Source organism: Tamandua tetradactyla, chromosome 3 (genome assembly GCF_023851605.1).
Source record: "Tamandua tetradactyla isolate mTamTet1 chromosome 3, mTamTet1.pri, whole genome shotgun sequence".
Classification (NCBI taxonomy): domain Eukaryota; kingdom Metazoa; phylum Chordata; class Mammalia; order Pilosa; family Myrmecophagidae; genus Tamandua; species Tamandua tetradactyla.
Genome location: NC_135329.1, coordinates 7,273,608 through 7,290,117, shown reverse-complemented (window position 1 = coordinate 7,290,117; position 16,510 = coordinate 7,273,608). Strand labels below are relative to the sequence as shown.

The following is a 16,510-nucleotide window of genomic DNA, read 5'->3' as shown; positions in this document are numbered from 1 at the left end:
AATTCTTGATATTCTCATAAGCAGTGGGGACAACCAAAGTAACAGGCTGAGCCCCCAATCTTGGGGTTTGTTCATATGAAACTTAGCCCTGCGAAGGATAGGCTAAGCCTACTTAAAATTAGGCTTAAGAGTCATCCCCAAGAGAACCTCTTTTGTTGCTCAGATGTGGCCTCTCTCTCTCAGCCAACATGATAAGCAAACTTACTGCCCTCCCCCTCTCTACATGAGACATGACTCCCAGGGGTGTGGACCTTCCTGGCAACGTGGGACAGATAATCCTAGAATAGGCTGGACTCAGCATCAAGGGGTTGAGAAAACCTTCTCAAACAAAAGGGGGAAGAGCAAAATGAGACAACATAAAGTGTCAATGGATGAGAGATTCAAAACAAAGTTGAGAGGTTATCGTGGAGGTTATTCTTACGCATTAAATAGATATCACCTGTTTAGTTAAGGTGTAATGGAGAGGCTGGAGGGAACTGCCTGAAAATGTAGAGCTGTGTTCCAGTAGCCATGTTTCTTGAAGATGATTGTATAATGATAGAGCTTTTGCAATGTGACTGTGTGATTTTGAAAACCTTGTGTCTGATGCTCCTTTTATCTACCTTACCAACAGACGAGTAAAACATATGAATTAAAAATAAATAAATAATAGGGGGAACAAATGTTAAAATAAATTTAGTAGATTGAAATGCTAGTGATCAATGAAAGGGAGGAGTAAGGGGTCTGGTATGTATGAATTTTTTTGTTTTATTTTTATTTCTTTTTCTGAATTGCTGCAAATGTTCTAAGAAATGATCATGATAATGAATATACAACTTCTTCTGGGGGAGAGACAAAAGTGTGGAGAGAACCCCCTTCCACCTTAGGGATGCAGGCATGCAGTGATAGTTGAAAACTGAGTGGGAAGCAGGAACATCTGAGAAAAACCCTCCAGACCCTACCCTCTACCCAAAGCACAAGGTTAACAGCAGCCTACTGCAAGAGGAATTTGAAGCCTGTGGTGCACTGAAGATAACAATATCAATAACTGTACCTAAACCAACTCAACTAGATTAATGCTTGACAGAAGAGGCATGTCCATTGTCAGATAAATAATATTTACCTCAGTCTATGCTGTTCTTCTACATTCAATGTCTAGAATTCAATAAAAAATTATAAGACGTGAATAAGTAACAGAAAATAACCCATTGTCAAGAGATTTTTAAAAATCAGTGGAATCAGACTCAGGAATGATTGACACTGATACTAGACCTATCAGATTGGGAATTTAAAATCACTATGATTAATATATTAAGGAATTGAGTGGAAAAAAGCAACATCCATGAAAAGATGGAGAATCTCAGGAGAAATGAAGACTATAAGGAAAAATTAAATGGAAATATTAGAAAGAGAAGTCATGATGTCAGAGATGAAGAATTCCTCTGATTGACTCAATAGGTGGGACGCAGAGGAAAGATTCAATGAACTTAGAGATAGGTCAGTTGAAATTATCCAAGTGAAACACCAAATAGAGAAAAAATGAAAAAACGAAACCAGAACAGAGTGTCCAAGAGCTATAGAACTGTTGGACAACATTAAATAGTCTAACATACATATAATTGGAGTCTTATAAGGTAGGCTAAAAGAATAAAGCAAAAGAAATATCTGAAGTGATAATGGTCTAGAATTTCCCAAGAATGATGAAAAACATCAAACCACTGATCCAAGAATTTCAGAGAATTCTAAGTAGGATAATGGGGGCTGGGGGCGGGGGAGGAAAACAAATAAAAGCCCTAGACATATCATAGTCTAGCCATTCAAAACCAAAGCTAAAGAAAATACCTTGAGAGTATCAAGGAAAAAAGAAACATTACATACAGAGGAACAAAGATAGGAATTACAGTAGACTTTTCACTGGAAAAAGAAATCATAACAAAACACAAAATTTACATCACTGTCTCAAGAAGAAATATTAACTATTACCTGCTCCTTTTACAAAATTCACTTTCTATGTAACATGTAGGCAATTTAAGCCACTCATTTGGAGTCATAAAGTGCCTTGAGTTAGATAAGCTTGGAAATCTGGAATGCAGTTTGGCCTTTTCAACCTCTTTGAATTCTTTCATTGTATATATTTTGCCTGCAGGAAGAACAGTAACCTAATTAGCATCCTTCAAATTAGCATCCTTCAATGCAATTCCAGTTACTCCTGGGCTTTGAAATCTTATAATAATTAGCAAGAAGTAAGTACCAGTCTCACACTGAAGAAGAGTTCTTTTGTCTTCATCTGTGTCATATTGTGCCTTTTTCAAAGGATCATGAAATGGTGGGATAGTAACCTACAAAAGAAAAACTTCTTTGAGGACTAAGCTGCAGATCTGAGTATTAAATTTTTTCAGTCTCTCTGAAACCTCCACCTATGGCTCTTATGCCATAAAGGTCCAGACTACTGATCTATACTAACAACAGGCTAAACACTATATATATTTAACACATTACAAAGAGATGAGAGCTCTCCAATATTTCTCTTAACAGGCCTTCCAGTTAAAATGGCAAGGAAGGTTCTTACTTCAAAGTGTGAGTTCAGTCTTCAATGGATTCTTTTGTTGTCAGGATAAATTTAAAAATTCCTTCACCATATACAAAAAAAAAAATAAGCATATATTCACATTACTCTCTAACATAATTAACAATTACTCTCTAACATAATTAACAATTATGCAAAATTGAACCACTCAAAACTTAGATAATCTGTGAGCCAAGATATAGAAGCCCTAAATCTATTTTAATAGTCAATGTTATGAATATCAAAATGACATTTTGACATAAGAAAACAGCATTCAGACAGTCACTTTCATGGCCTAGCCTAATCAGTGAAATTCTACCGTAAGCTAAAAAGGCCACCAGTGTATCTTTCTAATAATAATCAGGCTTGTTTTTCTGTGTTAATTATAAAACACAACACAACTATCTAGAATTTCTATTTTACAGAAGCTATGAAGAGTACTACTTATATTAAGAAAACTTGAACATATAAAAAGGGATGAAAACAGTACTATCATTTTCAGACATTTGCAGGTGACCTATTGGTAATGAATAGCCAATCAAATTTTAAATTTAAATTGAGGAGAAAGCAAAGAACAATTTAAAAGTTTTGCAGCAATTATAAGTCCTTCTGAGAGTCTCTTACCTTTACTGACAAGCATTTGTAAACCCCAGAAACTTGAATGGAGGCTCTCAAACTTTATTATTTTATAACTTTTTATTATTGTTGTTGTTAATATTATTATTAACTCCAAAGAGTTTTTGTACATATGAGTTAGATCTATCAATATTTAATATATAGAAATTAAAAAGGAAAATTTTTAATTGTTTACTTATTTTTAAATAACAATGATAAACCTATTATATTTAACATAACTTTTATGAAAAATAACTGTCATGGTCAGGTTCATGTGTCAACTTGGCCAGGTGGGGTTACTTGTTTGTCTGGTTGGGCAAGTGCTCCCTATCTTTTGCTATGAGGACATTTCATAGAATTAAATCATGATCACATCAGCTACGTCCACAACTGATTCCATTTGTAATCAGCCAAGGGGAGTGTCTTCTCTAATGAGTGATGCTTAATCTAATCACTGGAAGCCTTCTAAGGAGGATTCAGAAGAGACAGGCTCTCTTCCTGCTTTGGCTGGCGAGCCTCTCCTGTGGAGTTCATTCAGACCATCCATTCGAATCGTCAGCTTCACAGCCTGCCCTACAGATTTTGGACTCCACATTCCCATGGTTGCATGAGACACTTTTATAAATTTTATATTTATGAATATTTTCTGTTGATTCTGTTTCTCTAGAGAACCCTAACTAATACAATAACTATTTCCAAAACAAAAATGTTAATGAGAAGAGTGGCATTTATTTTACATTTGTGCTAAATCTCTTTAATGTCCTGTTTAATAGATATGGATTTCCACATCTGCTTCTGCATACAATCTGCTCAGATGTATTGTTTGAGTTGAAGTATATAAAGAAAATCCATACAGAGGACTATAGTTGGAAGAGGAAGGAAGGTTTCAACAGTCTTTTTCTGATAATTGTGGATATTCTCCTTTGGCACCATACCAAACTTGATAAAGGTCGTTTCTTAAATGTTAGTTATGATGTGGAATCTGAAAACTTATCAATGAATTTTTTATGTCCTGCTATATTAAAATCCATTTGTCTATTTTGCAATTTGAATGGATATTTTACCCATGCATGATTTTGTAACATCATGAGTTGGTCATTTGGAAAAAACTGAATCACTGAATTATGTGAAATCTTCTAAACTTTCATTATATAATATCAAAGAAATCACATTCATTAATATTATTACCAATCTCACCAGTAAAGTCTTTGAAAGTATTGGGATGGTATCACACTCATGGCAAATTGTTCCAAAATTTGAACTTTTTGCTTGTAAGCTCACATTTTATCACTAACAAATATATTGTCAGTTGTTTTCCTTAAAGTAATAGGGTTACTTCATTCAATTTCAAGAAAATGCCTGCCAAATCCTCACGACTTAAAAACCATAGTTTGTAAGTCATTCTTTCCAATAAAACTGATAGTTCATGAAAATAATATATATAACTCAAGCAATCACACTGTATTTCATTTTGCAGCAGAAGTGCTCTTTGCATCCTTCCTATTTCATCACACAGAGTAATAAAACAGAAATGTCTCAATGAGCTATATTTAATAAAATTAATTTTTACTGCTTTATCAGGGACATTAAGTAAAATTGTATTTTCTTTTTACTGAAAGTGCATGACAGTGAAGAATATATTGACAACTAGTACAATTTGGTGACACTGATTTAAGTTGTTCTAAGATATCAGCAGTTTTATGCATCTTTTTTGTTTTGCACCATTCAGTGCAAATGTCAATACAATGAAAAAGGCAAATAAAACATCATTATTATGAAAATAGTTTTGGCCTAATAGACCATCTAGAAAGGTTTTAGGGATCTCAAGTGTTCATGTACCTCACTTTCAGAACTACTGCTATAACCTAAATGTGCTCAAAGTACCTTAAGAATTACCTCATTGAGAAAGATGATCTGGTAAAAGAACAGAATGCAATTTTGGCATAAAAACTATCTGATTTCAATTCTTCCTCTTACTAGCTGTGTTACTATTTAGTGTCTATAAGAATCAGTTTAAATCTCACATATAAAAACAGAATAATACACACACACACATGCCAAAAAAAATAGGACCTAGAATTCCTATGCAAATGACAGCAGTTTAAAATGTTTATGACACAGGTAAGTTTTTTTTGTTTCCTTTTGTTTAATAATATCTATTTCTATCAAAAGCATTGAAAAATGGACTCTAATGGGAATGTAAATTTATAAATCTAACTGCAATTCAGCAATATAAACAAAAATCATGCACACCCTAAAGAAATTCTACAAGCAACTTACCTAAAGAAAAAAATTAAGATATATAGAGCTATAAGGTGTTTATCCTAATATTATTTATAATAGCAATTGGCTGCAATGTTTTTTTTTGGGGGGTATAGGGGGGTGCATGGTCCCGGAATCGAACCCACATCTCCCCCATGGAAGGCGAGCATTCTACTACTGAACCACCCATGCATCCTATAACAGCAATTGGTAAAAAAAAAAAAAAAAAAAAAATTCTAGATGTCCTAACTAGGGAATCTGTCAAATAAATGATGGCATAACAAGATACCAAATATGATTAGAAACATGTCTATGCTCTGCTATTTACAGTGGTGTGACCTTGTACAATAACTATATCTGTACTCATTTGCCTCATCTGTAAATTGCCTCACCTGCTAGCAGTAAAATTGAAACTAATTGGAAAAAAAATAGTCCTAACATCCAATTAAGTCCTCAATACAAGGTCGCTGCTATTAATAATAGAATATCATAAAATGATTAAAAAATTATATATTTGTATTTATTGACATAGAAATAAGCAAACCGCAAACTGTTGAGAAAAGAGAAGCAGATTATAAAGCTAAATGAATGCTACAATCTCATTCCTGTAAAATTAAAATGTTTACGTATATCTACATAAAGAAAGTTTAGAAGGATATACAAAACAAATGTTAATGAGTTAATTCTGGACAGTGGAATTAGAACGGATTTTAAAATTTCCTTTATCAACAAATTGATTTTTTCATTTATCATAAAAATGTATTACTTGTGTAACAAATTGAAAAGTCTGTGAAATTTCCAAGCATTAGTTATTGCCCAATTATTATACAATATTTTCAAATTGTATAGAGATTTAATTAACTTTTGACTTTGGCCTTTCTGTTCCTTCTAAGATGTAAGATAGGAAACTGTCCTTAAGATGTTATAGCATACTTAGGGCGTCATCACAGGACTGCTCTTACATTAAGGCTGCTCAAAACAAATACATCACACCAAAGTTAAAATAAGAGAGCTACCTTACCTTCAAAAAATTGGGATCCACTTTGCGCATATAAAAAGGATCATACTCTTTTGGATCATAGTGCTCTATAAATGCATTTCCCTATTGACAGGAAATAAAACAACACGTGAGAACAAGACGTACACAATTAGTTTTGAGCACTCTAAGATTCGAAAGGTAAACACAAAAAGTTCTATTCTTTTTTTTTTTTTTTTGAGAGGGAGGAAGGGAAGGAAAGACAGAGAGAAGGAAGGAAGGATGGAAGGAAGGAAGGGAGGAAGAAAGGGAAACATCTTTAAACATTTTCTTGTTTTATTGTATTTTGTTTGTTTGTTTGTTTTTTACATGGGCTGGGGCCGGGAATCGAACCGAGGTCCTCCGGCATGGCAGGCAAGCACTTTGCCCGCTGAGCCACCGCGGCCCAAAAGTTCTATTCTTAAGCTTCAAAGTGGCATTGATGAATTCAAAGAGGAAGAGTGAGAATTTGAAATTAAGTTATTCAAGCAATAAATGTTACAGTGATGGAAGGAATCTACTTAAAATTTGAAAAATTTTAATACAGAATCTTGGAACACAAAGATTTGGGAATTTGTTTTTAAATGCTTACTAGTCAAACATCTGATCTTCTTAAATTATCAGGATAACATTTTACAGATTTGCAAATAACTGAATTCCAGAGAAAAAGAGTCCTGAACTTAGAGTCCAGAATTTTTTAATTGGTAAATACAATTAATAATTGCATGGAAAAGACAAAGGAAAAATGGTTCTAATGTACACATTTAAATCCTGGCCTAATCTTTCTCCTCTTCCCTTCTACGTGCCCTGGATTTAAGAATAGCATATGCTATAACAGAGTATAGATTACACATACAGACAGAGAGAGAGAGGAGAGGCAGACTGGATGATTATAAATGAACAAATACACCCATAGTTTTAAAAACAACAGTAAAAGTATCAAATGTTCTCTTAGTACCTTTTTATTTACATGTTTCAAAAAACCATCCAATTCCTCTTGTCTCCTTTTTTTAATTTTCTTATATGAAGAAACTTGTTCTAAAACTTTCTTCTGAAGAGGATCTGCCACACGGTCAACCCATCTTTTATGTAATATCTCTTTTCTTCTTGTATTTAAGAATTCATGATGTTGTAAATACTTATCTAGTTCCTAGTAAACGGTGATAGAAAAGATAAATGTACAAAAACTTTCTTGTTCTAAAATTTTCTAAAGTTTAAGCTTTGTTTATACTCATAAGAATAACTCATAATATCATTCATTAAACCAATCGCAATGTATGACACAACTAATTCCTGTTTTATCTTGGAAATAAGGAATATACAGATAACTGAGACTTGTTCTCCCTGGGGAGACAGGCTACAAAACAAAATAAATGGGAGGAGGGACAATATAGCAAGACATTCAGGTGTATAATAACCCAACATATAGAAAAGAAAACAATTCACTATTTTCTAGAGTCTTAAAAGATTTCCAAAGTGGGAGACATTTGGGCTGGGCCACAAGGAATGAAGAGTTACCCAAGAAGATAAGGGGTCCTAGAGAATGAGGAAGATCATTCTATGAAGGGGGGAGGGAGGAGATCATAACAGGGCAGAAGAGTAATACAGCCTAGTCAATATGGCAAGTGGCCTGCAAAGAAGATGCCTGATTAGGTGGCAAGTTAATTCATTCTCAACCAAACTTCTCATCTGCCATTCAGACAGCAAATGAAGCCAAGTGATCGCTAGGATCAATAACATGAAAAAAAACTGAAACAATGAAACTGAAGTTTCTCTAGTCCATGTCCCTCTCTAATTTCAAGTCATAGCACACTTCAACCATTTCCAATGAAGAGTTCCTTTCCTATAAAAAGACTTCTAAAGAAAATTCTTACAAACATTGAACAGGTTATCCAGTCCAGTGTCTGGTGTGCTTCATATGGACATTCTTGTCTAATTGAGCCCATTCTGTCACAGCTAAAGCCTTGTTCCTACCTACATATGCCTGAGTATGCTCTAATTACAGCTCTTAAAGATTAGCTCATTCATGGTGGTTCTGGAGAAACCCCATGAAGATGAAAGAGCAAGTGAATATGGGAAAAGTCTTATAAGGTGTCTGGGAAGTATCAGGAAAGAGGAAGGCTATTAAAGCAATCTCAGAGATCTCTTAAGGTTAATCCCAGGTGGTAATGAGTAGCTTTTCTTCATTCTGTTTTCTGTGTTTTCCAATTTTTTACAATGAGGATGCACTACATCTAAACTGTAAAAATCATAAAATTTAATTTTTAAGACATACTATAACCAATTCTTACCTTAATTACATAATTTTCTCTATATAAGATTGATTGAATAGCTGCATCAATATCTTCATTAGCTAATGCCTAAAATGACAAAATTAAACTTTGAAAATCAAATCTTGAAAAACATAAATTATTAGTACTAGCTGGACTCATATTTTATACTATATACATGTCACTAAAAAGATCAGTATAAATTCAATTTTTGTACCTCAAATCATACCACCAAGTGTCTTTTAAGAGTATTTGAATCTTTCTGCTCTCTCATATAACTCGTTCTAAGGTAATAAATAACTCAGATCACAGACATTTTGAGTCCTAGAATGGTAAATGACTTCCCCAGAATCATACAGTTGTTTAAACTCATCTTTCCTCACATCCTTACCTTTAGGGGTTAAAAAAAATACAAGACTTCCACTTGAGGCTTTTCAGCTGCATAAGAAAGACTGATCTTCAGCCTTGATTCCTGCAGGACTAGCTAAGAATATGTCAATGGCCTCACAATAAGCTTAGTGCCACTTAAGACAAGCTCTAGATCTAGAAGAAATCTCACTAGGGTAAAATATTTTAAAATAGCTTCTTTTTCCTCTCCTATCTTCTTTTTGTTCCTCCATAATGAATGCACAAATTCACCTACCGGTTTTGTACTTGAAAATTATTTAAACATAAGCAAAAATACACAGTCTGTGGATAAAATAAACCAAGGAAATATGACATGTTTCATCAATAAACTTACAGATATACAGGAAATGTAAAATAATAATCAGACAAGTGAATTGGTCTTCACAAAATGAAAGAAATCTCTTATTGTAATAAACAGAAACTTGCTCTTAAAGTCCTCTTATATTCATTTAATTAATTTTTCCATGGCAATTGATAAATTACCTGACAGACTGAAACAATTTTTTTCAGATAGTAGAGACATACTTATAGTTGGAATAAATTCATTTGGTCATTAGTGAAGATTCTGCATCTATCAAATAAATACGTATATGTATACACACACACACACACACACACACACACACACACACACACACATACACACATCACATTTTCAGATTTTAAAGCAACATAATCTACAAGGAATGGTTCCTAACAATATTTTTGCCATTTTCATAACAAATCTTGTACAATTAAATCACTGCCAGGAAATATGAGAGATTGATTTCTAGCAAGAGTTATTTCTAAAATCCTCTGATAATTTTGCAAAAATAAAACATTCTCAAGTAACTTCAATGAAAGCAGTCATCTAGAGTCCCACTATTCTTATTTCCTTAACAGAAGAATAAAATCTCACAATCTAAGTCCTATCCTTCACCAAAACACAAGAGGAAATTAATGCTCAGAGGGGTTAAGGGAAAATTAGACACCAGCAAAATCCTGAGCTGATCCAGGATTTAAACTGAAATGTGTCTAACTCCAAATCCATTTTCTTTGTTCTTTCTGCCTCAGAGAAAACAGAACTGCTATTTTGTTTTGAGAAAGTCTGTTGTTCTCAACCAAGTTGGATAATGAGCTAACACTGTAGACAACAATATAAAAAACAAGAATCTGAGGATACTGGAGAATGACCAAAAGCAGGAAGAAACTGGAGAGCAGTTAACACTTGGAAGAAGGGAGCAGTACTGAATGAGTTCTACGGGCTTTTGCCCAAAAGCAGGTCAGAGTAAGAGCCAAAAGGTATGACAATCTCAGATAGAAACATAGAATTTATTTTTAAATTTTAAAAATGTTTTTAAATCCCAAAAAACACCAAACAAACGCAAGCATTCTCACTTTTGATCATTCCGTTCTACACATATAACGAGTAATTCACAGTATCATCACATAGTTGCATATTCATCATCATGATCATTTCTTGGAACATTTGCATCAATTCAGAAAAAGAAATAAGAAGAAAACAGAAAAAAATTCATACATACCATATGCCCCACCCCTTCCCCTCACCGACCACCAACATTCCAATCTAAATTTATTTTAACATTTGTTCCCCCTATTATTTATCTTTATTCCATATGATTTACTTGTCTGCTGATAAGGTAGATAAAAGGAGCATCAGACACAAAGTTTTCACAATCACACAGTCACACTGTGAAAGCTATATCATTATACAATCATCTTCAAGAAACATGGCTACTGGAACACAGCTCTACATTTTCAGGCAGTTCCCTACAGCTTCTCCACTACATCTTGACTAACAAGGTGATATCTATTTAATGCGTAAGAGTAACCTCCAGGATAACCTCTCCACTCTGTTTGGAATCTGTCAGTCATTGACACTTTATTTTGTCTCATTTGGCTCTTCCCCCTTTTGGTCAAGAAGATTTTCTCAATCCCCTGATGCTGAGTCTTAGCTCATTCTAGGGGTTTTCTCAATCCCTTGATGCTGAATCTCAGCTCATTCCAGGATTTCTGTCCCACGTTGCTAGGAAGGTCCACACCCCTGGGAGTCATGTCTCATGTAGACAGGGGGAGGGTGGTGAGTTTGCTTATTGTGTTGGCTGGAGAGAGAGGCCACATCTGAGCAACAAAAGAGGTTCTCTTGGGGGCGACTCTTAAGCCTAATTTTAAGTAGGCTTGACCTATCCTTTGTGGGGTTAAGAGAAACACGGAATCTTATTGGTTCAGGAATTAAAAGGCAGAATTCGGGGCAATGATGGGAGCTAGAAGGTGAAAGGGAAATACCTGAAAGGAGTCAGCCATAGAGCTCGGGCCACAAATTCTGTAAATGAACTCAGGCTGGCCCTTAAACTGCATACACAAGGAAGACTCCAGCAGCCCAACTAAATCTAAAAACACTAAACAGAGATTTCGTCTGTTAACTGCAGGAGAAACAAAGTTTGGAGTATCAGTTCAGTCATGTTAACTGTCTGCTAAAATAAAGCCCTGTATTCTTTAGAGGACCATAACAGAAACCAGATCCTCCACAATGTATCACTCATAGTGTCCAAAATATGATCTAGAATTACTAGGAAAAAACAAACAAACAAGCAAATGCGACCTATACTTAAAAGAAAGACAATCAATGGAGATCAACTGTATAATGACCCATATGTTGAAATTAGTTGACAAGGATTTTTAAGGCAGCTATTATAACTATGCTCAAGAATTTAAAGGAAAATATGCTCAAAATGGATGGATAAGAAATTTCAACAGAAGAATAGAAACTATAAAAAAGGACCAAATGGAAAATACAGCTCTTAAATTTAGAAAACTAACAAACACAATTCAATGGCCTTAACAGGAGATAGGAGATGAAAGGTAATTAGAGTCCCAGAAATGTGGAATAAAAGAATGGAGCAGAAAACTGAAGAAATTAGGAAGAGTATTTCCACTTTCAGACAAGCTAGAATAACAGGGAAGATTTACCCACTGACTGACACAACTGAAAGAAAAGGATAAAATAAAATGCCACAGCAGTTTCTGAGACATTGACTACCAGGCAATAAAAGACAGTGGCCCCTGAGAAACAGAACTCAAAAATGTTGAGCCCTATGCTGGCCCTTTCTGCCCGGAGAGAATTTCTAGACCGAGGCATAGAGAAGAGGGATGCAGGTGGAGCCCAGCTGTTTCCCTGAACCATGGAGAAGTCATGGGAGTCTGGGGAGGCCAGGGCTGCTGGAGTTCATAGGGCAGAGTACCAAAGGGGCAGAGCTGCACAGAGAAAAAACACTGAGGATCTTCAAAGGTCGGATTTCCAGAGGGTCTCCCTTGAGTTTTTAGCTGAATGTTAAATGGCAAATGCATGTAGGAAAACTATCATTAGAAATACTGGGTAAAGAAATGCTTGAAAGAATTAAGGAATATATTCCACAGAAATCAAACTGGCCCAGCAGTTGTTCCTTTCAACATTGACCAAAGTGAAATAATCCCATGGTTCCCAAGTCATAAAGTAGAGTACCTTGAAGGGGTTTAGTATTAGTTGTAGAGCAAAACTGGTCCTACACTAGATGCTGCTATGGTCCTGCCTAACAAAGGCTAGAGCCAAGACCTGAAAGGATCAGACTCTGTCCAAGTAAGTTAATGGTATCCCAGAACAAAACTCAAGAATATTTATAGGAAATACAGTACTCAACAAGGTAAAATTCACAACGTCTGACAGCCAAACAAAATTTGCCAGGCATGCAAAGAAGCAGGAAAAGTTTGACCAATAATGAGGAGAAAATCAATCAAACTTTCCCCAGAAATAACACAGATGATACAATTAGTAGATGTGGACCTTAAAATAGTTATCATACCTATTTCATAGGTTCAGGAAGCTAGAGGTGAGAGTAGATGTATTGAGACTGGGAAGATATAAAAGAGACCTAAATACAACCTCTAGGAATTAAAATCGCAAGGTCTGAGATGAAAGATACATGGGATAGGCTTAACAGCAGATTAGACATTACAGAAGAAAAGCTCAAAAGTCAGCAATTCCAACACCTCTCCCTCAACAAAAATAAATACATAGAAAATCTATATAAAGATATAGAAGACTTAAATAACACTCGACCCAACAACAGCAGAATACACATTCTTGTGAGCATGGAAATTTATCAAGATGGATCATGTTCTGGGCCATAAAACTTTAAAGAATTCTAGTCAATAAAGTTTGTTTCCTGACCAAAGCGGAATTTAATTAGAAATCAAAAAGAAAGAATACGAAGAATATTACCAAATATTTGTAAATGAAATAATACATTTCTAAATAACTAACAGGTCAAAGAAGAAATAACAGAATTAGGAAGTATTTAGAATTTAATGAAAATGAAAAAAAACAACAAATCAAAATCTGTGGGGTGTGATTAAAGCACTAAAGCACTAAAGGAAATGTATAATACTAAACACCCATTTTAGGTCTCAATGACTTCAGCTGCCAGTTTAAGAAAGTGGAAAAGGAAAAACAAATGAGACCTTATAAGCAGAAGAAAGAAAGTAATAATTTAATAAACTAGAAAAGGAAAAAACAATAAATGAAATCAAATGTTCACTCTTTGGGAAGATCAGTAAAATTGATAAACCTTTAGCCATAGGAAAAAAACACACAAGGCAAAAAAATACCAGCATCAGGAATGAGAGAGCTGGCATCAACTCAGATTCTATAAATATTAAAAGGATAATAAGAAAATATTATTAACAACCTTATGCCATAACTGCAAAAATCTAGATGGAATGAATAAATTCCTTGAAAACCCTAAATAACAAAGACCACTAGAGAAGATAAATAAATTGAATAGCACTACATCTATTATATTAATAAGTTGGATTTTTATTAAAAATCTTCCTACCAGAATGTAGACTAGTGTTGCCCCTGTGGAAAACAGTTTGGCGATCCCTTGGAAAGCTAAGTATAGAATTGCCATGTGACCCAGCAATCCCACTACTAGGTTTATGCCAAGAAGAACTGAAAGCAGGGACACAAATAGAGATTCGCACACTGATCATGGCATTTTTCACAATTGTCAAAAGATGGACGCAATCTAAGTGCCCAACAACCAATGAATGGATAAACAAAATGTGGTGTATATATATATATATATACATATATATATATATGTATGTATGTGTAATGGAATATTATGCAACTATAAGAAGGAATGAAGTCCTGATGCATGCGACAACATGGAAGAAGCTCGAAGACACTATGATGAGTGAAACAAACCAGACTCAAAAGAATAAATATTGTAAGTATCATTAACATGAACTAATTTTTTTTTTTTTTTTTTTTTTTTTAAGAGAGAGGGAGGAAGGGAAGGAAAGACAGAGAAGGAAGGAAGGATGGAAGGAAGGAAGGGAGGAAGAAAGGGAAACATTTTTAAACATTTTCTTGTTTTATTATATTTTGTTTGTTTGTTTGTTTTTTACATGGGCTGGGGCCGGGAATCGAACCGGGGTCCTCCGGCACGGCAGGCAAGCACTCTTGCCCGCTGAGCCACCGCGGCCCGCCCCAACATGAACTAATTTTAATGAGAAAATTCATGGAGTTGAAATCTAGAATATAGCTTACAAGAAGATAGAATGAGGGTAGAGAATGGAGACTGATGCTTAATTTGTGCAGAATTTTTAATAAGGCTGATTGTGAATGTTTGGAAACAGAAGTGATGGTAGCACATTATTGTGAGTGTAATTAGCAGCGCTGAATTATGGATGTGATTTCCTAGCAGGAAGGCTAGAGGATAAAACATGGGATCGTATAACACAGTGGATCCTGTTGGGGATGCTGACTGTGATTAATAGTACAAATATTAGAATGCTCTTCTATGAACTAGAACAACTGCACATCACTATTACGAGATGTTACTCATAGAATGGTATATGGAAAAAATACAACTAATGCAAACGAACTATGGACTATAGTGAACAGTAATATTATAATAATCTTACATCAGTTTTAACAAAGGTAACATGCCAATGCTAGGTGTCAGTAATAGGGGGATATAAGGGGTATTGGATATTTATTTTGGGAGCAATGAAAATGTTCTCAAATTGACTATAGTGATGAATGCACAGCTCTGTGATTATACATTGGATGGATTGAATGGAGTGTGAATAAAACTGTCAAAAAAAAAAAAACCTTCCCACAAAGTAAACTCCAGGCCCAGACAGCTTCAGTGATAAGTGCTACTAAAAATTTAAGAGAGAAAGAATATAAATATTGTACAATCTCTCCTCTAAATTTGTAAAGGAGAGGCCACTTCCCAACTTATTTTATGAGACCAGCATTACCCTAACACTAAAACTTTAGATCATCTTTTACAAACATATATCCAAAAGTTCTAAACACAATTTTGGCAATGGAGTTTGCCCAGAAATGAGGAATGCAAGGTTGGTTTAACATTAGTAAGCACATCAAATGTAATTTACCAAATCAACAGAACAGAAAAAGTACACCCATACAGTTTTCCTAATAGTTGCAGAAAAGCATTTGAGAAAACAGAACATCTATTCCTAATAAGAAAACAAAAATTATTAGCAAACTAAAAATTTATCCTCAACCTGATAAATGGCATCTCCAAAATAAAAACCTGCAGCTAACACTATACTTATCAGTAAAAGACTAACTGCTTTCCTTCTTAGATTAGGAACAACTTAAGTATATTTATTCCCACATTTCTACTTAACATCATACTGAAGGTACTAGAAGTGCACTAATGCAAGAAAAAGAAATAAAAAGCATCCAGATTATAAAGAAAAAGGTAAAACTAACTTTATTTGCAAACAATTTGAAATCTACTTGGAAAATCCCATGAAATCTTCAAAAATGCTACTAGCATTTATGAGTGAATTTAGCAAGGTTAAAAGATACGAGACCAACATAAAAATCAATTGTACAAAATCTATATTTTGACTAGTGCATTTCCTAATATAACTTATATAGACAGCTTAACTGAACACCGTAAGTACATGGAGCCTTGAGTAGGACATGAGATTTTGTTGGTTTGTCCAGAGAGATGCCCCGATAAATCCCAGAGTGATTTGAACAGTGAATAAAAAAGTATTTGTAAAGTCCTCTTTGGGGAATGGTGAGAAAGGGGGAAAATTCAACTTCCCCAAGTTGAATTCTTGATATGCTTACAAGCAGTGCAGAAAACCAAAGCTGTAGGCTGAGCCCCCAATCTTGGGGCCTGTTCATATGAAACTTAACCCCACAAAGGACAGGTCAAGCCTACTTAAAATTAGGCCTAAGAGTCACCCCCAAGAGAACCTCTTTGTTGCTCAGATGTGGCTTCTCTCTCCAGCCAACACAACAAGCAAACTCACTGCCCTCCCCGTCTACGTGGGACATGATTCCCAGGGGTGTGGCAATGGCTG

At 34.8% G+C, this 16,510-nt stretch overlaps 1 protein-coding gene across 10 annotated transcripts in view; it reads right to left on the bottom strand.

The window, feature by feature from the left end:
* The window catches only part of LOC143676936 (protein FAM228B-like), a 60,663-nt gene that overhangs the window by 38,248 nt on the left and 5,905 nt on the right, over window positions 1-16,510 (bottom strand). For 9 of the 10 annotated variants that reach the window (XM_077152244.1, XM_077152249.1, XM_077152243.1 and 6 more), the window contains 5 exons: window positions 8,729-8,797; window positions 7,396-7,587; window positions 6,444-6,524; window positions 2,231-2,318; window positions 1,963-2,119 (listed from right to left, as the gene is read on the bottom strand). In XM_077152244.1, coding sequence (XP_077008359.1) covers window positions 1,963-2,119; window positions 2,231-2,318; window positions 6,444-6,524; window positions 7,396-7,587; window positions 8,729-8,797 — 587 coding nt within the window. The remainder of the gene's footprint in view (window positions 1-1,962; window positions 2,120-2,230; window positions 2,319-6,443; window positions 6,525-7,395; window positions 7,588-8,728; window positions 8,798-16,510) is intronic. The other variant, XM_077152247.1, reaches the window with a different exon arrangement.